We start from the raw sequence: 25807 nt of genomic DNA on the forward strand, positions 1-25807 counted from the left end.
TAAGTTTTAAGTAACATTTGCCCACTAATTTCACAAGCTACGGCGCCCTTCAGACCGAAATACTGTATTGCTCACACATTACTGCTTCACGGCATAAATAGCCTCCCACTGGTAAGTATTCCAGCCATTTGTGACCAGGAGAACTTTTTTCCTGCTTCAAATTTATATGATATAATCCCCACCATCTCGATGTGTGGCGGTTCTCCATAGTGCGGTTCAAGGAGCTTTCTTCAACGTACTACAAAGCTGTGGAATGAGCTTCCTTGTGCGTTGTTTCCGGGACGATACGACATGGGTACCTTCAAAAAAAGCGCGTACACCTTCCTTAAAGGCCGGCAACGCTCCTGTAATTCCTCTGGTGTTGCAAGAGAATCACTTAACACCAGGTGACCCGTACGCTCGGTTGTCCTCCTATTCCATAAAAAAAATATATTTTTCCCCACCAGCCACAGACTCGAATATTATTCGTACGGTTTGAAAGTACAGTTTCAAGGAAATTTCATAAAACAGGTATAATTTATTAATAAGATTTGTGAGCAGCCTAGTGAAACTCTCTAGGAAAAAAGCGATTCACTCGATAGTATGAAACGTGCAGTCATTGATAGATTGACAGATGACGCATATAATCTTGTAAAAAACGGAGATCCATTACGTTTTAAGCAACTGGTAGCTTTCAAACTTAGCCGCGAATCGCCATACTGCAATGTCATCATATTTACTAAATAATTATCTTTGACTAAAACAATCAGTTTAAATGTTTTATTTTTGATAATGGTTACTTGTTGAATTAATTATTACCTAATTATTTACAGCCACGAAATGTTACTCTCACAAGCTGGCTTCTACGCGTCCATGTGGCAACAACAATTGGAGAACCGCAACAACTCTGTCGACAACAACGCGGAGGGCAACAACAACAATAATGACAACAACAACCGGACGCAACCCAACGGCTACGGCGGATATGGCCACGGCCACGGTCATGGTCACGGTCATTAAATGGGACATACACTGACTGACTTTGAAAACTTAACTGAAATATCATCTCCACTGAAATAGATATCTATATTTTACATATATGTATGTAATACAACTGTAATCGTGCTTTAAAAAAAAAAAACTATTAATATACGATAACTGAGCCAAAGAAGGCTGTTTAGATCTTTTTCTTTTGATGGGTCTGTGTGTTTGTACATGCTCAGCTCAGCAACGGATTTAATGTCGGTTTTCATTCATGTATTTTATTTGTTAAACAAAACACATGGTGGCCAAGTCAGGCAATGCCTTGTCAGTGTCTCATAATTGACGAATCGACCAGATGTTCCAATTAGTTAGCGGTATCATCTACCCTTAGCGGTGATAGTAATGTCTTAGGCGGGTCCCATCACAAAATGGATGTAGGCGTTGCGTAATACGATACGATCCGGATCGCATATGCGTCCAACTTGAAACTTAATACGTAATCTAGCTTTTGTCTATTATAATTCTGCAAACCTTCCAAGCGGAACGGCTTTACGTAATAATGGTGGCTGTACTGTTGTGAATGATACGACTTAGGAACCTTTGTGCATTGTCAAAGGCCGGTTACAACATGCGCCTGTTTTTATTTGTCACTATACTAAGTCCAACGAGACAAGATAAATAATGTAAACAAACGGACTGTAACTGAGTTATATTGCGGTAGCGAGTTACTGTTATGTCTGTCTCTATCACTCGTATGCAGTATTGGCATCATTTGGTCGACGACAGCTGTCGTTGCGTGTTTCGTGCTACAGGAAAGCAGTCAGTACTGTAGTTGTCAACACTTAGTTCGCCATTTTGTGAACAAGGTCATTCCTGTTTGGATTGCGTTCGAAGTGATACGTATTTTTTCGATTTCGTATTTACTATCTATTTACTTAGTTCTTGTTATTATTAATCCGTTACTGTTTTTTTTTGCTTGTTTTTGTTAGTAGATGTTTTAATTATGGAATCACAGCCTGGCAGCTCCAGACAAAGCTATCGATACAAATTTTTTGAACCTCTGATACTTTTGTTTACATTCTTTATCCCGTCTCGTTGGCTTGGCCTTAGTATAGGTGCGACTCCTGCTCTTGTGCCCACGATATAGAGATTTCAAAATATCTGCCAAGTCACAATAATCCAGTCAGCCAGTTAGAAATTTTAAGATTACCATTTAATTTGTATCTTATATAAAAGTGCTTCGAATTCATCGCTGAAACGGCATCTAATGCCAATTACTATGTGTGGATAGTTTTCAATATCGATTAGTGTAGCAGTTTGATGTTGAGGTGCTAAATGAATCTTATACGTATACCAGTGTGTATAGATAAGTGATGTGTGGAAATAATTACACATGTGTTTGAAATTCTGTATTTTTCGTGAAATATGACAAAGTAATACAAATCGATAACTCAGTTCCAAAGAGTAACAATTCAGTAAAGGGTTCGAAAAGAAAACAACACTTGTTGTTATTGTTTTGAAAGGAAAATATTCTAGTCTTATGAAGAAATATAGGATATAGCAACTAAACTGTAATCACTTATCGACTTGTTTCTCTGTGATAATAGTGGGTTATCGTTATGTAACAATTGTTTCTCATACTTATCTCAAACATACTGAATTAAAGAATTGTTACACTTTGGAACTGAGGTATCGATATGTAGACCGTACTTATACGTCCTGCAATTGCTAAAGGAAAGGAAGGTCTGCAAAACAGTCTTAAAATTTGTTAGAATTATTATATTAAAATGGCAGTTTTATGGGATAACTGGGGATCGAGCTGATGTTTATCGACATATATTATATAATGGTGAGATTTATTTGAGTCGTTTGTAACTGTGTGTTACGAGGCGTGGCGTGCCGGATATAATCACAAGGCTCTGCGTCGACATTGCATTGTCTTAAGTCTCAAATGTCGGGTCATTTGAGACTTAAGACCATTATTCTGATTTTATATCCTGTTATATTCATCAAGTGTCTTTTTGCTGGCTGTACTAAGACGAAAGGTTGTAACCTGAAGTTGCTGCAAGTCTAGCCTTTAGTATTTGGATCGCATATAATTTTTGTTTTGTACAACTTTTCAATCTGCATATGCAAGTGGAGTTACACCGGATATAATTTGAATTCTAATTCTTTCTTTTTTTTTATATCGAGATTCAAAGAAAATAAGCAAATAGTTATGAAGCAGGATTGTATGTAAGTCATACAATTAATGTTCTTTTAATATGTTTTATGAATAGTCGGGAATTTACTGGTGTGAGTTCCTTTCGTGATGGAGCGTAGTAATTTTTATTGCAGTGCCTGTGATTGTATAACATTTTTTGTTGATTTTGTTTTAAGTTTACTTGTATTTCAAATATTAAAATTTATCTTATGTATTATGCTACTGTTTTGTTTACATAATGTATATCAAAACTTATGTATTCTGACTTGCGTCTATAATACAATTGCATGAATTGAATTTTTATTGTTATGTTTACATACAAATATAATTTTGTATTATTATATATTGAAAAAAAAAAAAAACCTTTGTTGGGTTTGCACTATATGTAATATATGGTAATAGTCTTACATAAACTGTGCTGAGCGTACATATACGTATAGGTTCTGGCACGAATCTTTAGCAGTGAGTGAAATTTTGTCGCATATAGCATTGGACGCCTGTTTAAGACCCTATTCTTATATTCCGCGCATTCAATGACACTGCTCCATATCGATTCCGGAGTCCGCATGTATCCACGAGACATGTTTGTTTTTAATTTGTTTTCAAACATCATCACAATAGAGTTTTTTAATTTATTAATAATTGCAAATTTTAAGATACTTGTGCTTTTAATGTCAATTTCAATCATATCGAATTTCAATTAGCATTGGCACAGCTCAAGTTAGGGTCTTATTGTTCTAAAACAAGTCAGTTTAAGGAAGGTCATTACAATTCATAGTTAAGTTTATATTGTCTGCTATATTTGTATTTACAGTTTTATATCGAATAAAATAGTTTTGTGCTTGATGTCATATATACATATACATGTCTACATTCAGTAAAGTAGGTTTTGATATATTTTTGGTGAAATAAATTGTTGACAGGACTAATTTCAATGTCACCCGAATACATAGCTTTCTTTTATATAGTCCATAATGTCTCACACAAAATAGGTACTTTAAAAGAATTAAATCGCGTAAGTACATTATTTGGATAATAAATATTAATGTAATCCCATATTTTGCATGATTCAAGAACTGATGACACGCGTCTTATCCTTTTAAAATGTAGTTTTAAAACACCTTAGACAACACTCGCCGACTTCGACGGTCTTGTCAGAATTCTTTTCGACAAAGAGAATAATTTTGATCAAACGATAGTAATAAACATTACTTAAATTATATAATGATAAAATATATTCGTAAAACAAACTGTTCATTTTCGTGGTGGACCCAGTGTATGGATGTTATATATTTTTTTTAATTTTTCATGTAGATAGCGTCAGATGTCCTGTAAAGCAATACCTTTTTAGTATTACTTAATAAATATGTGTCCAATATATATTCATTTTGTTTCGAATAACATTCAGCATTTTTCCATGTGAAAAATAAACTAGGTTACCATTTAGGTATCAATCAAAAATTTATTCATGTATAATTGTAAATAATTACAAATAAAAAGGTGAAATTGTTTGTTGTTTTTTTACTTGTCTTCTCGCACCTCTGTAACCTGAAAGCATGACACATTTAAATGGCTGTTTCCACAAAGGGTTTTGACTCGAGATCCATGTGTGGAAAATAAAAAAGATAAGACCACTGACCTCTACTATAAACCACTGGACTGGCTGCTGTCAAAGTGCTTTTGTGCCTATTTCATATTCGCCATTTTGGCGCTGTTGGCCATGAAGCGAGAGTCTGTGGTACTAAAACTAGTGATGACAACCTCAGTAAACATCGATAGATGGTGGGATACTATTTACAAAGAAAATGTGGACTTGACATTGAAATAACATTGATTCTTGAAGTATAAATAATTTGGAAAATGAACGAAACTAATTCAAAATGCAAAAATACTTAGTGTATTCTACGTTAATTTGTATTACACGTCAAAATTAGTTCTCTGGACGCTCGGGAGTGGCGCTTCAAATAGGCACAAAAAATTTCTGTTAAACATGGAACAGTCTGGACAGTGGTATTTATACAGGTCAGAGCCTAAGACTCATCAGGATGCATAACATAGAAATAATATTTATATTACACTTTCTTGGAAAGTGCCTTTGTAATATAGGGGAAGAAAATATGTAAATATTATTGAAATTTGATTATATAATTATGAAAAATCCAGTTATGTTTTTGATATGATTTTTAAATGCACACAGAACAGTTTCAATCGATCTAGTTGTCGAGCCTATCGTAGCCTTTACGGAAGGTGCCAACACAAGACCTGGCAGTGAGTTCAATTGTGAACCACAGTCACAGTAGACATATGTATCAGTATGGAAACTAAGCCTTGTTGATAAAATACTTACCTACATGTGCGTACACGTCATTGAAGCAATAGGGTTGTCAGGTTATTTTTCTAACCGACTTTAAAAAAGGAGTTTTGGAACTAAGTTCCTTATGAAGGGTTGCAGAGCGTAAAAAAGTAAAAAGCGTAAGATTTTTATGTAATATAGTGTATGTATGATACTTATAAGTGTATAATGCAATATTATAGTCTACATGATGACTTATGTAATATTTTTAAACATTTTATTGAAAGTTTTTCTTGGAAATATTTTTTTGGTATTTTTATTTATTTTTGCTGAAATATTGACTTCTTCGAAATATGTGTTATTAAATTTTGTCCACAAACCACAGTCTACAGAAACTCTTCCCTGCAGTCATCCCACAAACATGTCTAGACGGGGCAATTATTGTTTCCGTGAGTATCAATAACGATAACGACTACTTTATAGTTTAAAAAACGAAAACTGGAGTTTTGATGGAGTCGAGTTCAGATAGCCGTATACCACGCAATACGCTGGAATTTTTAAAAAGATCGCAGAAACAAATAACCGTTTTGACCGCGAAAACCGCTTAGGGGCCTCGTCGATGCGCATGTTTGTGTGAGTGTGTCATTTCGAACGTTTGTAGGTAGTTTCCGTACTGGTAAATATTTCTACTGTGCACAGTGTTGCTGACAAAGTGATGGGGCACAAGAGTGTTGTAGTGAAAGAGTGCATCAAACGTAGATTGGGCTCACTGGATGGTCATTGGTTGTTTTTTTTTACTTTCTTCTCGGTAAGCAATAACAGACAGGTACAATTTAAATATGGCTGCTGCAAAATCAATAACTAAATTTGTTGTCTGTAAAATTTAGAAAAGCATCGAACCTTTCCACGTATAGCTTTCCACTTTTCCACTTTATGGACTCAAGGCCATATCAAAGGCCGGGGTTCAACGTTGAACTTTGGTATTGTTTATGAGCCACTTACTCGTTTGCCCTTTTATATAAAAAAAATGTGTCAACAATTGTACTTACTACATCTGTCATTGAATATACTGGCGTGTCTCCTGGCAGGCGGATACCGCGAGTAGAGGAAGAAGCTTTTCCTGAAAAATAAAATAATTCAATAAACCTCTTATAGAATATAGAGAAAGAGAAGAGGGGTAGAGAAGAACGATTTTGCTTGATACCTATCAAAGAATGCGTTACATGGGAAAGGCGACAAGTGATTTTATATTTTTTAGGAGATCGAGGCGATCAAGACATTTAGCTGTACCTTAGTGATTCGCCCTGGCCATTACAATGCAGTGCTGCACAGGATTATTTAATGCGCTCGTCACTTTGAGACATAAGATGTTAAGTCTCAGAAGTTATAAATTATATCACCCTACGAAACGAGACAGGTGCTTATATACAATAAATCCTGAAGTGCACACCTCATCGTTTCGTTTTCCACAATATTCTCATGTTAGGAAAACAATAGTATAAACCTATCTAAAATTATTGCAAAGTCCATCCTTATTGCAACTGTCAATATAATTGTGGAATTTGTCAACAATATTGTAACCTAATCGATGTCAGCTGTTATAAATATAGTTTTTTTTATATAAATAATTAAACAACAGTTAATTGTACGCTCATATTAATTGGGTGTTACTTTACATAATAAAAAAAATAATCTCGTACGATAATTTTTTCGACTATTTTCTCTACCCTTCCTACCTTATCCACACTAGGACGTCCAGAAAATATTATTTTTTATGTTATTATTTACAATGTTAAACCGAATATATTTTAATTTACCTCACATATTATTTGACTGGATCTAAGTGGACTCATATTAACTTGGTATAAGTGCGATATAAATTTAAAAAAATCTATTTCAGTTTCGAAAAAACTGCTTTTTTTGACATGTCGAGAGCACTACACGTCATCGCTTCGCTTATGAGGCGTGCAATAAGTACAGCTTTACGGCATTGTAAAAGTATAGAATTTCAGAACTACCTTCACTAATTTTTGAATGACTCTTGAGCTCTTCGTTGTGTTTGTTATTCCTGGCCTGATACTCCTGTATGCTCAGGGAGGGTCGGGACTTTGCGTACTCCACGCTCCGGATGGAGGTCTCCACCTTGGTGTGCTCCATCTGATCGATGGTCTTCACGTAGTCTGAAGACACCTTCCGCGCGATCATCTTGCCGTGCTGGATGTTCATCATCTCTTCATATGAACGGTCGTCGGCTGCGAACGATGTACGCACATACCTGTCCCGTGTACTCTCATCGCTCTTTAAGCGAGAATTGGGCGAGTATGTAAGAAGAAGATTCTTATGAGTACTTTCACCTAACGACCTGCAAATATTTAACCAGAGAAGAAGTATAATAAACGCCTCTCGGGTTCCGTCCGAGCGCTCTTACCACCTGAACCAACCGTCCGAGTGACGCAACGACCGAAACTTTAGTGTCTTGTTGAACTCTCAGGTTGTGCCTCCATCTAAACGATCTAATTTACAGTCGATAAGTTGGTTCAGTTAGCGCTCGGACGGAACCCGAGGGTTCGAGTCCCGTATCGTTCAATAATTTTGGTACAAATTATATTTAATTCCAGAAGTGAGGGATAGTTATCTTTTAAATATATCAAGCATCATAGAGTTTTTATGGTTTCAAATTAGAATTTTAGGGATTGAAACAAAATTGAGAGGAGGTATGATAATAAATCCATGTTTTGATTGGGTACTCTGAATTAATCAATTCTAGAGTTCCATCACATGCTTACAAGCTTTGACCGTAAGCAAGCGGCGCAAATTCATGCTAGCATATTTGTAACAAATCTGGTTGGAACCACGTACTGGAAATCTTTTAAAGTAGGCCTGACTTCATCGTCGAAAGCTACATTTTCGTATAGCCGAGTGAGCACCGACTGTCTTTTTCCGTCAGCTTCGTCTCCGGGCTTTCCTGTGACAAACCCTGTCGGTCTTCGAGAGGTTCGCGTACCGGTTTGTCTTGATATCGCCGATGGTGCTATCCGGACTTTTCTAGAACATTCCAGTTTGTCTTCAAATCATTACATGTATTGACAAGGGATAGTGATAACGTATAGTATACGTATTAGTGGTAACAAGCAAAAATATTCTTCATATGGCTTATACTTTGTCTGGCCATAAATACTGTTACAATTAAAAATAAACAAATATTACATTTGAATTTGGAATCTGTCTTTTTTATATGATTGTTCATTGAGTTTCCTCATTATGGCGCTGTTCAGTAGCGGTGAGGAAGACAGATTTAAATGCTTTGGACGAACTATGGTTATTAACTTTTGATGATTGTAGAAATGCGTTAACTTTGGATGCAGTGTTGCGTATATTAAAACGACAAGATGGTGTCTCTTCGTGAAATATCTCAGCAAGAGTAATATAATTAAATTCAAATAGAAGTTGACATTTTATAGAGGAAAGGAGGGTGAGGGGAACAGTAATTTTAAAACGTCAAAGTCATTGCTTAGACCTAATGTTGCCACTAGACATTGTACTGTATTGTACAATATTTTGCGATATTAAAATGGAGTGGGGTGATAAAGAGAACCGAAATGTTGTAATTGCGTTACACAAAGTACCTAGGTACCTACGGAGCCAAATGCAATTTTTAATTAGTCGACAGAGTGCAACGTGAGCATTATCCGACTTCAGTGATGGTTTGGTGGGGTATTAGCTAAGAAAGAGTGATTAAGCCATACTTTTGTGAAATATCAAAACATCGGCACAAGTGTAACAAAATACCATTCTTGAAAAGATAGTGAAGCCGCTTAACAACACCATGGTCAATAACCTTTAATAGTCCTTCTAGCAAGACTCGGTGCCGGGTCATAAAGCTGGGTCTACGCAGACCTGTAGGTCTACTCAAATTCAACGAAAAACGATTGAAGTTTCGGATGTTTCTTACTACAGTTTCATTCGTTTCGAAGTATCGTCCCGAACGTCATTGCTTGACATTTCGAATTTATAAGCCTACTCTAATTCATTTACGTTCCGAACGAATATAAAGATGACAGCTGTTTGTTCGGAATTTTAACGTCAATTTGACGAAACCAAAGATGTTTTTCAAGAATGATTTTCGTTTGTGTGAATTTTGTTGCAAATTGGCTTGAAATGGTTTCAAGAATGCTATTAATCGAGGGTGCTCAACGTGAAGAACATTAAATACATAGAAGAAGCCGACGCCGCTTATGCAATCAATTTAATATTAGTGAAATTCCCTACTTAAGAGTTTGTAGGAAACTACAGAATAAAATTAATGTTAAATAAGATATGTATCAGAGGTGGGATTAATATTCCCGCGTTCACAAAGGATGAACTCCAATGTGAAAGAAGCAGGCAGGTTCCCTTTTAGTCAGCTCACGTCAATCTCTACAGGCACCTGCCTGTAGAGATTGACGTGAAGATAGATGATAGAAGAGAAGATGGAGAAGGCCATGAACTACATCAGGACAACTGTTAGAAAGGATAATGGTAGAACTTATATCTTTCTTACTCCTTTCTAACAGAGTGGTATTATTATCTTTAGTGATATTTTAAAATAAGTTTCATTTTTGTTATTACAAAAGTTTTGTTATTATTATTAAAGAACAAAATTCATTTTCTATTTTATTATAAAAGGAAAACTAACTTAGTGCTAATTCAGAGTAGGTACTCAGGCATATAAATTAAAAGGTATAACTTCATCATCGTATCTCCACCCATTTGAAAAGTGTTATGTTTAAAAGGATGGCTATATGTAGAAGCAATATTTTTTGTGAAAAAAACAAGTATATAACTGATATTTACTTGAAACTTTCTGATATAATAAGTAGGTATCGCGATTGCGAGGTTTGTTGAAAGCACTTTAAAAGATCATTTATAAGCACCATACATAAAAACTCTTATCGGAAACCTTTTTAAAGAATTCAAATAAATAATCTGGGGTCTACTCTAGTTGTCCCAATCGAAACTTCGTAAACGATCGAAATTTAAACGAAGCTCCCTGTGACCCTAATCTATTTTGTTTTCGGACACATCGACGAAGTTCGGGACAATAGACAATACTCGTGAACGAATGGTGAACGATTGAAATGAACATGATAATAATCCAACTTGAAAAGTTCTATTTCATTCCAACGTTGTGTAGTAACTTATGGCAACCAAAAATGTCTGTATTACAGACGCAATGTAAACATGTCAAATTAGTACTTAAATATGGTCTATTGTTAGAATTCTTTAAAAAGTATTCTAAAAAGAGTTCACAATTATGGTTCTTAAATATGATCTTTTATAGTGCTTTGATTAGTTGTAGGTAGGCGATTGCGAGGTAACACACCTCGCAATCGCGATACGTACTCATTCTAACAGAAAGTTTCATGTAAATATCAGTTATATATTTATTTGTTTCTTTTTCACTAAAAGAATTCCCTCTACATAATATTACCATCTTTTTTTAGGTAATCTTTTGCTGCTGCACATATGATGATGAAGCTATAATTTTTATTTTATATGTCGAGTAGGTACTCTTTGTAAGCTGTAAGTTTTCATGTTATAATAAAATAAAAATAAATTTTGTTCTTTAATTAATAATAAAAATGAAATTTATTTTAAAGATAGGAATACCACTACTGATAGAAAGAAATAAGTAAGATAAAGTTCTACCTGTATCCTTTCTAACAGTTGTACTAATGCAGTTCATGCCCTTAGACCTGCCTGTAGAGCTTGAGGTGAAGACGCAACCGATTAAGAGGGAACCCGCCTGCTTCATTCACATTGGAATTCATCCTCGGTGAACTCGGGAATATTAATACCACCCTTGATACATAAGATAAACATAGCATGCTATAATTTATTTTATTTTGTAATTTCCTACAAACTCTAAGCCGGGAATTTCAATAATATTAAATTGATTGCATAAGCGGCGTCGGTTTCTTCTATGTTCTTAATGTTCTTCACGTAGAGCTAGCCAATTTGCAACAAAATACACACAAACGAAAATCAAAAGGTTTCGTCAAATTGACGTTAAAATTCAGAACAAAGAGCTGTCATCTTCATATTTTCGTTCGGAACGTAAATGAATTAGAGTAGGTTTAGAAATTCGAAATGTCAAGCAATGACACGAATGTAATGCCCGAAGGACGAAACTTCGAAACGTCTAAAAAGATGTTTTCTTATGACGGTACCGCGTAAAATTATCGTCTCTAAACCGACTTATTTTTAAGATTACTAAAAATAATTAAAACAAATACCGGCTCCCAGTCGGTGATTCTTCAGCATCTACACTATCTGTATCGATGACGTGTATTTTTTCCAGTTCCTCAATGTGTACAAAACCTGTTTGCCGGCGTTTTATTTTACTCGGTTGTCTTCTGCCACACGGTAGGCTCAACGAGACTTTTCTTAACAAAAAAAAAAACAAAATTAATAGCTCCGCTACAAAAAAAGTAAAATAAAAAAAAATAAAAACTTACTTATTGTGCGGTTCTTGCGACTGTTGTCCAAACGATGCCAGTCTGCAAACAGGATTACAACGACACAATAATATTTGTTCATCCCTTTTATATGAGCAAACCACAACTAATTTCGTTAGTACTCAATTCAAATCTGTAAATTACCTGAACTGCCTCAGTTGCTCGTCTGTGATTAATTCCGATCTAAAACAAATTAAGTTATCTTTATGTTTATATATATATCTATTCAATTGGTCATAAGTTACCTACATATTATTTAAATGAATTATAACGTTTTACTAGTAGTTACAAAATAATATGCAAAAAATGCTTTTTTTAAACAAGTGACGGAAAAAGCAGATAACTAGCTTTATACGTTTAATATTAGATAAATTATACGTCTAGACTCAAGATAGTCTCTTGCTATTAGGCAACCGATAAAAACAGGCCAGGAATATTAGTTACGTGTGCGTGACAAGCTACGTCTTGCACTCGCGATTTGTATGACACTTTGTTAGTGTGCGTGCATTGTTTCAAATAGAGGTTAGTTCTAAACTCAATCTTTATCGACGTTTTAACATTTAGTTGAGTATGAAACGTGCAGTGATTTGACATAAGTTTAAAATAAGTACTAGTAATTATAGTATGCCGATTGGCGACAAAGTATAATCCGGCTAAGTTTGAAAGCGAACAGTTGCTTAAAACGTAGTGGGTTTTGGCTATCTTCTTTTTTTACAAGATTATAGCCGTCGTCTGTCAATCTATCAATAACTACATACAAAATTTGATACAAATGAGTGAATCGCTTATTTCTTAGAGAGTTTCGCTAGGCTGGCCGTCATAGTCTATCCAGACGTAATGATTTAAGCCGCGTTTAATTAACTATCGACTAATAGTAATTATTACTATCTTACTTTCGTGTCCCTTCAAAGATATTGAATTTTCCAACACCTCTTGCTATTCCCTTGATAATTCCTCCGGCAAAGCTCACACGATCAACGTTCTTTCTAAAAGTTTCAAATTAGAAATCAGGTCAAAGTGCTAAATTTTAAATAATACAATAGAACACTTGGCGCCTCAGAAATTTTTATAATACATGACAGTCGATAACTTTTATTGCATGCATTTGTACAACGAGGTTAATTGCATCTGTAATAAAATGGCTTTAAGGTTTCCTTGGTAGCTACAAAATAGTATTTTTTTATGAAAATATGGGACGAGACAAGCAGGACGTTCAGCTGTTGGTAATTGATACGTCCTGCCCATTACAATGCAATGCCGCTCAGGATTACAGAAAAACCCAAAAATTCTGAGCGGTACTACAACTGCGCTCGTCACCTTAAGACATAAGATATTAAGTCTCATTTACCCAGACCGAAACTCAGTAATGCTTACACATTAGTGCTTCACGGCAGAAATAGGCGCCTTTGTAATATAGTTGTCTTATGAATAACAATAACTGTTACTAACGTATCATAAGCTATTTTGGTCAAATTGACTGAGGCAACTAGAAAAACTGGCGAAAACAGTTATGGTGAAAAAGATTGACGGCAATAGACCATGGGGTCGATCACCAACCCGCTGTTCCGACCAAATGGAACCCATAATGGGACTCAGTATCCTGAATGCTCTGCAATAAGCTAATGGCAGAGTGATGCCGAGGGCAGAAGAGATGGTAGATGTCCTCTTAACCGACTAATGTTCCAGGAGCTCATGATCTAAACCATGAACCAGATCTGAGGATAGTTATATTATATAAATGATATTTATATATAACAATAGTACCAGCTAACCTGGCAGACGTTGTTCTGTTAAAAAAGAAACCCTACTTTTCGTAAATTCCTTTCTTAGCTGACCTCTACTCCACGAAAGGAATATTTCTACCAAATTTCAAGTCTCTACGCCTTATGGTTCCGGAGATATCCACCTATATATTGCCTCAATATATAGGTGGAAATCTCGTATATATCTATAGCAAAACCGTTTTATATAAATCGATGAATTACTTCACTGCATTATAATAGGCGGGGCGTATTACTTGCCACCAGTTGAACTATCTTGTCTCGTCATTTTTATCACAAAAATAATCCTCAGTTGATTGATTGAATTTTATTGCAATGTTAATTTATGTATTAGATATCTACCGATTTATAAAGTCCTTGCGTCCTTGTGAAAATAATAGTCGGACGATCAGAAAATAAGCACAGTTCTCAGAAGAGGAAGCTAAGTTGGCTTGAACTGTACCTACATTGGAAAAGTTGGCGATCCATCGTCAGATCTTGATCATGCTAAAAATAATGCTTTTACAGAGGCGCATAAGCTTAGATTATGACTGACGGACTGGTCCCCGCAACGCTCTAACTAGATATAGCACTACCCTTACGTACTACAATAGTTTCCATTTTACGGCAACGATTAGATGCTTATATGCATCACATCTTGACACTCAATGGCATCTTTAAAAATTTGTAACATACGCTTCGTGTTATTTTACATTGAAATTGATAAAATACAAAATACTTATGATAATATGACGTGATCCCAGTGTCTTTCTTGTGTTAAATGTTATTTTTACAAAGTTTAACTACGCAACCCGACATTTTGGTTCACACATTGTTCGAGACTGGCACGAGAACGCCCACTTGGGCGTAGTATCAGTTGCCACACTTTGCGACTACGCCTGCGGTATCAAGTTGGAGTGCAGCGAAGACCAATGCTTAATCTAAGGGTTAATAAGTTTAAAAATTGTAACTATACTTGAGATATTCTCCTATTTCTCTCTCTTCCTCCGACTCCAGTGATTTTACTGTTGAAAAAAACAATGTTGTTAATGATAACATTTTAAACATTAAAAACTCATAAAAAAGGTAAATACCTGGTACTTAATGGAAATAATATGTAGCTAGGCTCAATTCTATATAGTCAGTAGCTGACCCGACATACGTTTTTCTGTACGTACATAATAAATAAAATACTGATTTTTATTATAATATTTCACAACATCAAGAATTATTCCATAAAATATGCTCCTTGTTGTTATAATGAAATTGTTTCACAGCAGAACTGTCAAATCAAGTCAATAAATTCTCTCATAGAAATTAAAATGATTATGGCTCGCAAATCGAAACAAAAACTATCCTACCTCTCAAGTTGGAACAAACTTCACTCCATGAAGTTCCCCATTAATATCCGTTCATTAGTTTAGTTCATCAGGACACTGGATTTATATATCTAATATATTAAGATAAGAAATAGTCAGTACAAATATTTTAAATATTCTGAGAACAATTGAAATCCTCAAGCACTGACCAACAATGCCATGATAATGTGCAAATTAAAGGTACTTATAATTTGACATAAACTTGTCTGAAAGATGAAATACACGCAGGGAAAATGTGAAAATCGCGTTTATTACTTTTAAATTACACAGTCAGATTACATATTTCCCTTCGATCATTTATCCGTCTAGATACGAGTGTAAAACCTGTAAAAAATTTGTAAAAATAGCGGCAAACTGTTAACCTTTATTTTGAGCATCGCACGCACACTAACACAAAGTGACATACAAATCGCGAGTGTAAAGGTCGGAACGCATTACAGCGGCGCTGCGCCGCGCGTCGCTTCACGTCGCTAGACGGTACTTATCGCACTACAACTGCAGTAAGCGGCTGCTCGCGTCATTTCTATAGCAGTTTGCGTGCGAGCAACGTTACAAGATGAGTATTGGTGACGAGGATTTGGTCATTATTTCTTTGTTGTGTGCAGAAGAAGAACCTATTAATAGAAGAGAAAAAAAATAAGATATCAAAGTCAAATAAACTTTATTCAATTAGGCTTAAGCTAAGCGCTTTTGAAGCGTCACCATAAATATTTCTTTTAAATTACCGAATGTAACAATGTTTCGGAAAAATAAGAGCTATTGAAAAAGAACATACAAGAAACACAACGGCCACTCTTTTCAATCAATAGAGTATTTTACAATGGCTGTACTATACAAAATAAATTAGTTTGTAAGGGTATGCAAAAAAAATATTATTTTATTAAATTTAACTAATAAAATTAATAATTAAATCATTTTTATTTACTTAGTTATTAAAGTTAATTAAATTATAAGACAAAATACTATAAAATTAACAATTAACGGTATGCATATTGAAGCGACGCGCACTGAGCGTCGCTGCACTGCGCGTCAAAATATTCTCTCGGAGGCAACTCTGCCGCGACGCTCTAGTGCGACATTCTCCATACAAAATGGTTGAAATAATATTTTGACGATTAGTGCCGCGCTGTGCAGCGCTGCGCAGCGCCGCGCTAATGCGTTCCGGCCTTAAGGCGTAGCTTGTCACACACACTAAACTAATAAGCCTGGCCTATTTTCATCTAGTTGTCTAGTAGCAAGAGGCTCTTACATAGACGTATCAATTGAAGATACGTCTATCGATATATAGCGTTGAAGCTCAAGGAAGGTTTACATACATAGTCATATGTCTCGAACCGTTTATTGACAGAACAACGTCTGTCGGGTCAGCTTGTAGTGTAAATAATAATACCTGACAGCAAGGACAATTAAAAAAAATGTGCAAATAGCCTTAAAGTTTTCTTACATGACATATCATCGGAAATATCGTCAAACTTGTAAATTTCCGACACATAAGAAATTTCCTTGCATATAATTTTATTTTTCTGCGGTTCTTGTAAATCACTCTCTAGACAATAATCGCCTTTTAAAAACCTGAAAGCAAACAGAAATGTAGAGAGTGCATAAAAACTCAAATCAATTTATAGGTTTTACGTAGGTATACTTTTTCAAGTCGTATGTGGAGTCTATTTCTCCAGGATACGGCACATCTGTTTGCGGTAAATAAAACAGTTTTTCAGTTAAATCTTCTTCCCTCTCGTAATCGCTCAGAGAAACGTGCTGGTATGGCGTTTCTTCAGATTCGTACTCATAATCTTCTACGTCAAATTCATTATTTTCGTAGTCCGCAGGAGATGACAAGCGTCGGCTTTCACTTTGACCCAATTGTAGTTGCTTCTCAATGTCCTCCTTATTTCTTATGAACCTGAAAAAGTCCCTTTGATGATTTCGTCTTCAAGAAGTTTTCAAGTTCTTAGCAATATTAAACTCAATTAGTAGTAGATATAGAAATAATAATTTATGTAAAAGTCGAGCCAAGAGACGTTGTCTTAGCTCGGGTGTAATCGGCGTGTGGTGCGCGTGCAGGCGAGAGCGGGCGCCGGGCAAGCGCCGAGCAGTCAGTCAGGGAAGAATTATCAAGCGAGGTGGTTGTGTCGCACGCGTTGCGGCAACACCGGATTCTTATTACATAATCTTAGGGCTTTAGAAGTGTTGATTCCATTACGATTGCATCGTTTGTTGCTAATAATGATACCATGTGTGTTGTAAGACTGTGTTTTACTTGCTATCGTGATCAATTCCTACAACAATGGACAACCACATAGATCCTGACCATGTGAGCGGCCTCTCTCCGTTATATATTATAATAAGATGAAAAATACCACCTAATAAGCATTTATTAATTATCTAATTACCTTTTTGTTGCCCTTATGTTCGTATCGCCTTCCTCAATAACGGTTGCTTCACTCATTTGATCAGCCGCTGCAACCAGCCTAAATTCAATTTCCAAAAACACTCTCTCCAGCAAGAACTGCAAGAAAACAAAACTATTCAAGTCAAATAATGATTGACATTTAGTAACTACTTAGTAACGGAGGTGAATAGTGCAAGAGTTAATGTTTTTAGCAATACTCTATGTTCTATAAGTAAATCGTCCTGTTTAAATATTTTCGTTTCTGACGTTGACTTCAAGAATGACCTTCTGATGGCGTGAAACGATCGAGTTTACTGATCAAAATTGTAATGAAATTAAAAAAAATCTTCTCAGTTCTTTATTTCAAATTTTGTGTAATTCGATCGGACTTCACGAACGAAATGGACTTATAATCGAAATTTACTTTTCAATTTATTATTTATTAGAAAATTACAAAATTTGTCACATTGTCGCATTGGTAGGGAATGATCTTCCCCTTATTATTTTGTTTATTCATGAAATGTGATAATATCCGTGGCCGACAGACAGCCTTTAACAAACTTACATCGTGTAATAATTTTCGCAGCTCCACCAAATCTTCAATATGCTTATCAATATACTCATTTGTCCCCTTGTTAATAGTTATGCACTCACTCTCCAAGTTTAGTATCCCACTATTGTGAATGGTTATGTCAACCAGCGGGGACTCGTACCACGTGGGCACTGATTCAATTTTCTTCAGAGTCGATTCACCATCTATAAGTTGGCCGAAAGCAACATAATTTTGGGCCATCCATGGTGCTGGTTGGAGTAAAATAAAAAACTGCGTGGAACAGTCAATGTGTCTGAAATATTATAAAACGATAAAATATTTGCTTGGAGGTTATAATTTGACTATTATTAAATTTTGTAACCACTGATCTATGAGCATTGTGTATTTCATTTTCTCATGTTTCATTTTATATCTGCTTATTATTTCTTAATATCCGGACGACCGAGCCTTCCTCGGATTTTTAATCGGACATCATCTGGATTCGAACCGGGGTCTTCTGCTTTCCGGATCACCCAATGAGCTATTATAGTCTTGTATATAGTGGCGAAATTTACCTTTGCATTCTAATGTTATTGTAGCTGTTTCTTATTAAAACACGGATATAACTACATTTTTTTTAATTGAAACCTAGCTAGATCGATTAATCGCCCCCGAAATCCCCTGTATACTAAATTTAATGAAAATCGTCCGTTTCCGAGATACGAGAATTGCTCGTTTAAAGATATAAGATTAGAAAAGCAAATGTTTGTCCAGAATCTTTGAAAGAGATGACCGTATTGTATGTACTTGTACTATTACATATTCTTTGGTGTGGACTGTAGGTTAAAAGTTTATGGTTGGTTGGTGTCGTCTAAGATATACATACTATATGTATATAAAATTTAATATTAAGTACCATTATATTAATAAAGGATAAATCAGAAGTTGGTTTATTTCTAGCACATTCTGAAGGACCCTTTCAAATTGGTGGATTATTTCACGCACCCTTAAATAAATCAAATCCTGTTGTACTGACACCTACGATTACGGGCGCCATTTGCTTTCCTTCGAGCCCTAAAAGTAATTTATTCAAAGCAGTAACCTTCCATCATTGGCCATACATAGAACACCCCTCCTATCGTGCGGTACAACAAAGTTTTCGCAGTCCAAATCCGTGTTCTTGAGGCCGAAACCGCCGCACTGTATCCAGCCGCCACTGACGATCCGGTGGACGGGAGTGCCCGAGTACCCACCCCTTTTACTTTGACAAAGTCGCAAGAAATTCTCACAAGTTTTTGGAACGATATCAGAATAAAGCTGTGAAGATATTTGTGATTTATTTTTATTTATTCTTAAATATAAAAGAAACTGAAGCACCAGTGGGCAGGGCACATAGTTCGACGGCCGTTGGGGCAAAAAAGTCCTCGAATGGCGACCACGTACCGAAAGATGCAGTGTTCTCTGTAAGATCGTCCTCTACAAGATGGACCGACGATGTGGGCAAGAATACGTTGGATGAGGGCAGTGCAGGACCGGTTGTCGTGGAGATCTTTGGGGGAGGCCTTTCTCCAGCAGTAGACGTCTTTCAGCTGATGATGTGATAAAATTAAAAGCGATACTTTAATACAGGCTACTTGTTGTGTTTCTATGGAAAATGATGGAGTGATCACCGCTGCCCGTACTCTTTTGCTACACCGACGGTACTCATGTCGTATCGTCCTGGAACACCGCGCAAGGCGAATGACTTATATGCATAGTTTAGTAATATTATATGAAAGAAAGTTCCCTGAAAACCGGTCTTTGCAGAAACGCTATGCATGTTGAGGTTGATAAATGAGTTTTAAGCTTGTATTGAAGGTGTTGGAATTGAAAATGGGGCGGTAGTAATAAGTATCTCTATGCATAGCCATGCATTCGAACCTTTCACAGAGGACTGGATCCTCAACATATCGAGCAGCACTGCGTTGCTTGGTAAACTAGGTTACTACCTAGGTAGACTGCGATTTGCAGTTGAAAAATATTCTTCGAGTACTAAATTGTTGATGAAAACTGTTCAAATGTTTTGTTATAGAGCGAGAAACTGTCAACCCAGATTGTTGAAGAGTTATTCGGTCAATAACTTTTCAAGAACGTACGCGGAAATGACCTAAGTGAGAGCCCTTTCGCACTACGTCCGATCAGAGTCCGACCCATATCCATGAAAACACGGTCCGAAGTAGTCGTATCGGACTCTGATCAGAAGTAGTGCCAAAGCGCTCTTACTTCGAGTATTCAATTAATTAATTCAATAATCTACTCTTCTCAATTTTGCTTCGGCTGAAGAGAGGCTTTGTAGGTTGGCCTATTTCGTTCTTCATATAAAGTACAATTACTCACCATTAAAATCATGGTACCAACGTGTTCACCATCTATCGCTATGTGCATATAGGCACACGGTCTCTGAAACGATAACGGATTTTTATGGCAACATATTTCTGTAAAAAAGGTTATTTAATAGAATAAACACAAATGGTGCACTTACATAATGGAAAGTGCGGGAACTTTTTAATCCTGTTTTTCGATGGTAATAAGTAACTAAGTCATAAAAGGCATTTATTTACTCAAAACTGATTCCATTAGAATTCTTTTTGATGTAATTCTAGATACTACTACCGCTTCGGAAACAAATGGCGCTCTGAGTGAGAATAAGCGACGCAAGAAACTCTCCTAGCGTTCTTTTTTACGCTCTCTTTAATAAAATATTGTACTGTCATTGCTATTACTATAAAATAATCATTATCTAGTAGTAAGGATCAGATGTTCAATTCAAGGAGGTCGAAAAAAATGGCGACGTACATTTAGCGAAATTGAAAAAAAAAAAACACCGAAACACTGAAAGTTAGCGTTTTTGCCGATTTTTTGCGATCGGTTAGAGCAAAAAAATTAATTTTTAGCAACTAATTAGCAACAAATTTCTGTGTTTTTTTTTTCAATTTCGCTAATTTTACGTCGCCATTTTTTCAGACCTAATTCAAGGCTCAATTTCTCATGGCAAGCTCCGTAATGTTTGCTTATCTCAACAATTTATTATTTTGAAGTGATAACCCTCACTTTTGAGATTAATTACATAAATTAAATTGTTAACCAAAAATTATGAACGATGCGGAACTCAAACCCGCGACCTCTCGGGCTCCGTCCGAGTGGTCGCACTGAGCCACACATGGTTCGTAAATCTTGGTATGTTTTGTAATTATTGGGGTTGAACGAGTTGAATTTAATAAAATTTAATTTAAGCTACAAACTCACACCACTAGCGCGGACATAACTGACAAACTGTGCAACACCCTCCTTGTATCCATCGAGGACAATATGGTAATTATATTTAGAAGAGATCAGCTCTTTCAATTCCTTCTCTCCTCCCAAAAACTTATCGTTAACTAAAACTGCAACCGATCCGTCCAAACAATACGACAATCCGCCATATTCCAGTTTCAATTGTTTTAGAACCATCTGCCATTCCGGGGTTGTAACAGCTTTAAACAAACAATAAAATATTTTTTTATTTGATGATTTATCTTATCAATTATTTACGTATTATAACGAAACGGGGCCTATACTATACAGTGATGTATTTTCTAAAACTTATCAAATATCTAGTAGTACCTACTAGTAAATAAACTTAGAAATTATAATAATCTGACTTTTTAGCAATGATAACAACGGCTAAGTAAACAATTTTTACTATAATTTCAATAGCTTTTTTAAGTTACTCACAATGCTAATCAGAAAAAAATACTTCACCCATAAATTACGTCACACGAAGTGTTTTCTTGACTCCTCCCCAGTCCTTGTCACAGCCGGTCACATATATGAGACCCCCCACCTACCTCCTGCACCCTTCCGAAGAAAAAAGCGTTGTAACTTAAATCCTAGTTACCTCAAATTATGACATGTTTAAGGGTTGGGAAGGGTCCCCTCCCTAATATGAGGAACAAAGAAAGGGAAACGCCTACAATTTGGTTCTGACATTCGCCGGTGTACCGTTCGGCCTTACCGGTAACTGTTCTAACATAACCTAACCAATGTTTATAAAATGTAGTTGACAGAGCTTCGGTCTACAGTTAAAATGCTACTACTCTTATTACAAACTTTTCAAGAAAATAACGATAAAAATTCTAACCTCAAAACAGGTAACGTAAATAAAACAGCCTCCGGTTGCCGTTTTATTAACGTGATTTAACCGTTATAGATTCGAATTTATTCTTTATTTTCTTGAAAACGGTGCATTACCTTGTAAGAACAGTGGTAGCATTATAATCTTGGACAATTTTTTTATTTTTTTTTTATATACTATAAGTCTGTGTTATATAAGTGCCCAATAGAAATGATTCTCATTGATGTTGTGTGCACCTGTAATTGACTCATACACTGGAACTATTTTTGTGCAATATTTAAGTTTAAGAGTGTATTGTGTATGTGTTGTTGGAGCACCTTTAAATAAATAAATAAAAGCTCTATCAACTACAATATTTTATACCTCCTATTTGGTGCTACGGGATACTAAGTCCAACCTCTGTGCCGGAACTACAACCTGATCGAAGACTGAACAATGAACAATCTGATCAACAAGATGTAGATACTTATTTACCTCTTATAACTGGAGTGTCAAACGTTTTCCATCTATATTTGTGTAATCCTTTCGCGAGTTGAATGCAAGAATTAAATTCTTTTGTAACTCGATCGCCAATTATAGTGAATTTTACGCGTTCAGGGTCCGGTAGTTTTAGTTTTGCCTTGGGGTACTCCACATTGTGAATAGAATTATGGGCACGCTTTATTTTGTCTGCATACGCCCCCTTGATAGTTGTTTCCCATGGGTGGGGGGATTTATGCTTAAGTTTATGTGGAAACTTTATTGACATAGTTTAATGATGCTTAATATTCTGAATCATTATTAACAAATTATGAATATCAGCTGATGTAAAGTCACAAAAATTGCGATGACATTCTAATGATTAGTATAGGTATTCTTTTAGACAGTTATGTAGAATAAATAACAAGTAGGTTATGCCAAATGAAGTTTTATATGCATTGCTAAAATATTAGTTGGACAAAAGTAGACATATGGCATAATCTGGCGTTATTGTAACAAATTCTTATCAAATCTAATATATAAAATTCTCGTGTCGCGGTGTTTGTTGCCAAACTCCTCCTAAACGGCTTAACCGATTTATATGAAATTTTGTGTGCATATCGGATAGGTCGGAGACTCGGCCACCATCTATTTTTCAAGCCCCTAACTGATAACTACACCCCTAAGTACTTTTTTTGACAATTTTTTTTATTTTTATAATTTATTGATTCAGCATTGAAAAATACATACAATTTCAAATTTTCCCTCTTCTACAATCTACTCCTGTGTTTTAATCACGATTTTTATATTATTCTGTACCATTCATAGATCTACAATAGGGTTGCAAGATGGCAGTATGATACATTTTATGTACGATATATTTAGTAGGTCTGAGAATCGGTCATCATCTATTTTTTATACCCCAAAAATTTTAATTGTTGATTTTTTTATTACTTACTTTAATTGGCAATACAACGTTTGCTAGGTCAGCTAGTATTCTAGTAATAATTTCAAAAAAATCGTTAATAGATGAAGAAAAATACGATATAACTACAGCGTACTCGAGTACCTACAGTATTCAAGTACTGGTTCAAATTGTACTGCACCCGTCATTCTTACTTAGAGCAAAGAATAGGTTATAGTACATGTCTTAAAGATGATATATTATGTTTTTTACTGACACCGGTGTCCGGTACGCATTATCTTCAAATCGTAAAAATGCCCAATGGAGAAATCCTAAATTGTCAATAGGTCAACGTCTAATTGTCAATATTGTAAAACAAGTAGACATATTTTCTATGGCCCTACAGTAAACATAATGGTGTTTTAAACGTTTAAACATTTTCTTTTTATGTTTTTTAAACTGGTAGATATTCGGGAGAAGGGTCTAGTTACCGGGAGCTTAAGACAAAATTTCTCAAAATTTAAACTTTTTGATGTCAAATAAAGCACTACCAACCCATTCGAAAAAAAATGGCGCTGAGAGAGATGAAACTGCACGCGAAAGTCACCCCGTATTATTATTATAATTCTATTGCGCTCTTAAAAAACAAATTTTCGTTGTGTTTAGAATCTGCAATCAGTCGCCAGACTATAATCAGATGAATTTGGAAATTTTGTTTTTAAAGAGTTGCAGGCCAGAGTCTACGACGTTCGTAGATTGTGATGTTGGTTTAGGCGGTCAATAAATTGATCCTACGAGGGCGGCACTGAAAATTTCGGGAATCAAGGAAGTGACACAACATTACTATTTAAAAATGTATTTATTGCTTTTCGAAGTATTTTTGCGAAATTTGACACATTTTTCCATACGATTGAACCAATCATTGAAGCAACCATTCCATTCGGAAGTTGGGGTCTCCAAAATGGCCGTTTTGTAGGCGTCCACAGCTTCTTCAGGTGATGAAAATCTCTGACCACGCAATTTATTCTTTATTTTAGGGAAATTATAGAAATCATTAGGGCTTAGGTCGGGGCTGTACGGCGGATGGTCTAATAATTCTATGTTTTCTTGCTCTAAAACTCTTTTGTTCTGTGCGCGGTGTGAGAACTCGCATTGTAGTGATGGAGGATGATGCGGCGGTTGCAGATCTCTTTACGGATTCAGCCTATTTCTGCCGTGAAACAGTAATGTGTAAGCATTACTTTGTTTCGGTCTAAAGGGGGCCGTAGCTAGTGAATTTTTTTTTATTTTTTTTTATTTTTATTTATTTATTAGAATTTCATTACAGGGTGATCCTAATGCGCTAGTGTACTTGTCCATAAAAATAATTATATACAATATGTCAAATTAATAGATACAATTTAAAAGCTTAGTCATATAGATTATAGGTGCTAGTCACACAATAATAATAATAATAAGTAGGTAAATATTAGTCACACAATGTCAAATGTCAAAACCAATCGAAAGAACTAAATTGTAATAAACACATGGTAAAAAAAAATTACAAATCAATATTTTGTCTTAATATTTAAATAATTTCTATAATACAAGAGGCCGCCTTTCAGTCAGAGTACATGTGAAGAGATCGACACGTTCTGATACGGCATTAAGAGTGCGCAGTGCTCGAGTAAGCGGCGCGTCGCGCAGTAGCTTGGTGCGCGCGCGTGGCGTCACCAGCAGCCTGCTCTGTTGTCCGGCACGTATAGTCGAAGCTGTTCAAGGGTGGCTGGGTCGTCCTTCTTACCCCGCAATACCGTGAGAAAGTACTTGGCATGCGCAACTTCGCTTCTTGTTTCCAATTTGCTGTATCCCACCATACCCAGGACGAACAAAGTTGGATACAGCAACGGATAGCCAATTACTGGGCAATGAGATTTAACATCTTATTTCTCAAGATGACGAGCGCAGTTGTAGTGCTGCTCAGAATTTTTGGGATTTTCAAGAATCCTACACGGCACTTCATTGTAATGGGCATGGCGTATCAATTGCCATCAGCTGAATGTCCTGCTCGTCTCGTCTCTTATTATCATAAAAAAAGCATTATTGAATTGGACTTGAAGTAAAGGTAAGATAAGACATTGTACCACTCTTCCCACTCTTCTAGATATCAACACATCTGCTTATAGTTTGGGGACTGATTGCAGATATTATAAAAAAAAATTGTGTCATGTCCCTGAGAAGCGGGTAATCAGCTTAATAAATGTGGCATAAAGTTGAAATGAAATGAAATGAA

The 25807-nt window shown here is 35.7% G+C and overlaps 2 protein-coding genes across 3 annotated transcripts in view; one reads left to right on the plus strand and one right to left on the minus strand.

Moving 5' to 3' along the window:
* LOC126977888 (ATP-binding cassette sub-family B member 6) overlaps window positions 1–4677 on the plus strand; it is a 48258-nt gene extending 43581 nt beyond the window's left edge. The window contains exon 17 of the mRNA XM_050826516.1: window positions 813–4677. Coding sequence (XP_050682473.1) covers window positions 813–999 — 187 coding nt within the window. The 3' untranslated portion in view covers window positions 1000–4677. The remainder of the gene's footprint in view (window positions 1–812) is intronic.
* Window positions 4609–22984, minus strand: LOC126977887 (uncharacterized). Of its 2 annotated transcripts, XM_050826514.1 has the most exons (17): window positions 22647–22984; window positions 21305–21531; window positions 20396–20458; window positions 19122–19336; window positions 18053–18332; window positions 17489–17604; window positions 16738–16998; window positions 16540–16667; window positions 14693–14741; window positions 12850–12942; window positions 12101–12139; window positions 11957–11998; window positions 11735–11884; window positions 8319–8504; window positions 7478–7821; window positions 6509–6579; window positions 4609–4714 (listed from the first exon to the last, which is right to left on the minus strand). In XM_050826514.1, exons 1-17 carry the CDS (start codon window positions 22918–22920, stop codon window positions 4688–4690), a joined length of 2565 nt encoding a protein of 854 aa, XP_050682471.1. In that variant the 5' UTR covers window positions 22921–22984; the 3' UTR covers window positions 4609–4687. The 2 variants fall into 2 exon arrangements, with proteins under 2 accessions (XP_050682471.1, XP_050682472.1); XM_050826515.1 differs by lacking the exons at window positions 11735–11884; window positions 11957–11998.
* Between the last annotated feature and the right edge of the window lie 2823 nt (window positions 22985–25807).

The sequence above is a fragment of the Leptidea sinapis genome, chromosome 46 (genome assembly GCF_905404315.1).
Source record: "Leptidea sinapis chromosome 46, ilLepSina1.1, whole genome shotgun sequence".
NCBI classification, from domain to species: domain Eukaryota; kingdom Metazoa; phylum Arthropoda; class Insecta; order Lepidoptera; family Pieridae; genus Leptidea; species Leptidea sinapis.

Bases quoted from the DNA above. Each gene is read 5' to 3' on its own strand.
- LOC126977887 (XM_050826514.1), bottom strand. From the start codon at position 22,920: ATGTCAATAAAGTTTCCACATAAACTTAAGCATAAATCCCCCCACCCA. The intron at 16,999-17,488 runs GTAATTAGATAA...GGACTTTTTCAG, and splicing joins AACATAAGGGCAACAAAAAG to GTTCATAAGAAATAAGGAGG. The intron at 11,999-12,100 runs GTAATTTACAGA...TCCTGTTTGCAG, and splicing joins GAGCAACTGAGGCAGTTCAG to ACTGGCATCGTTTGGACAAC.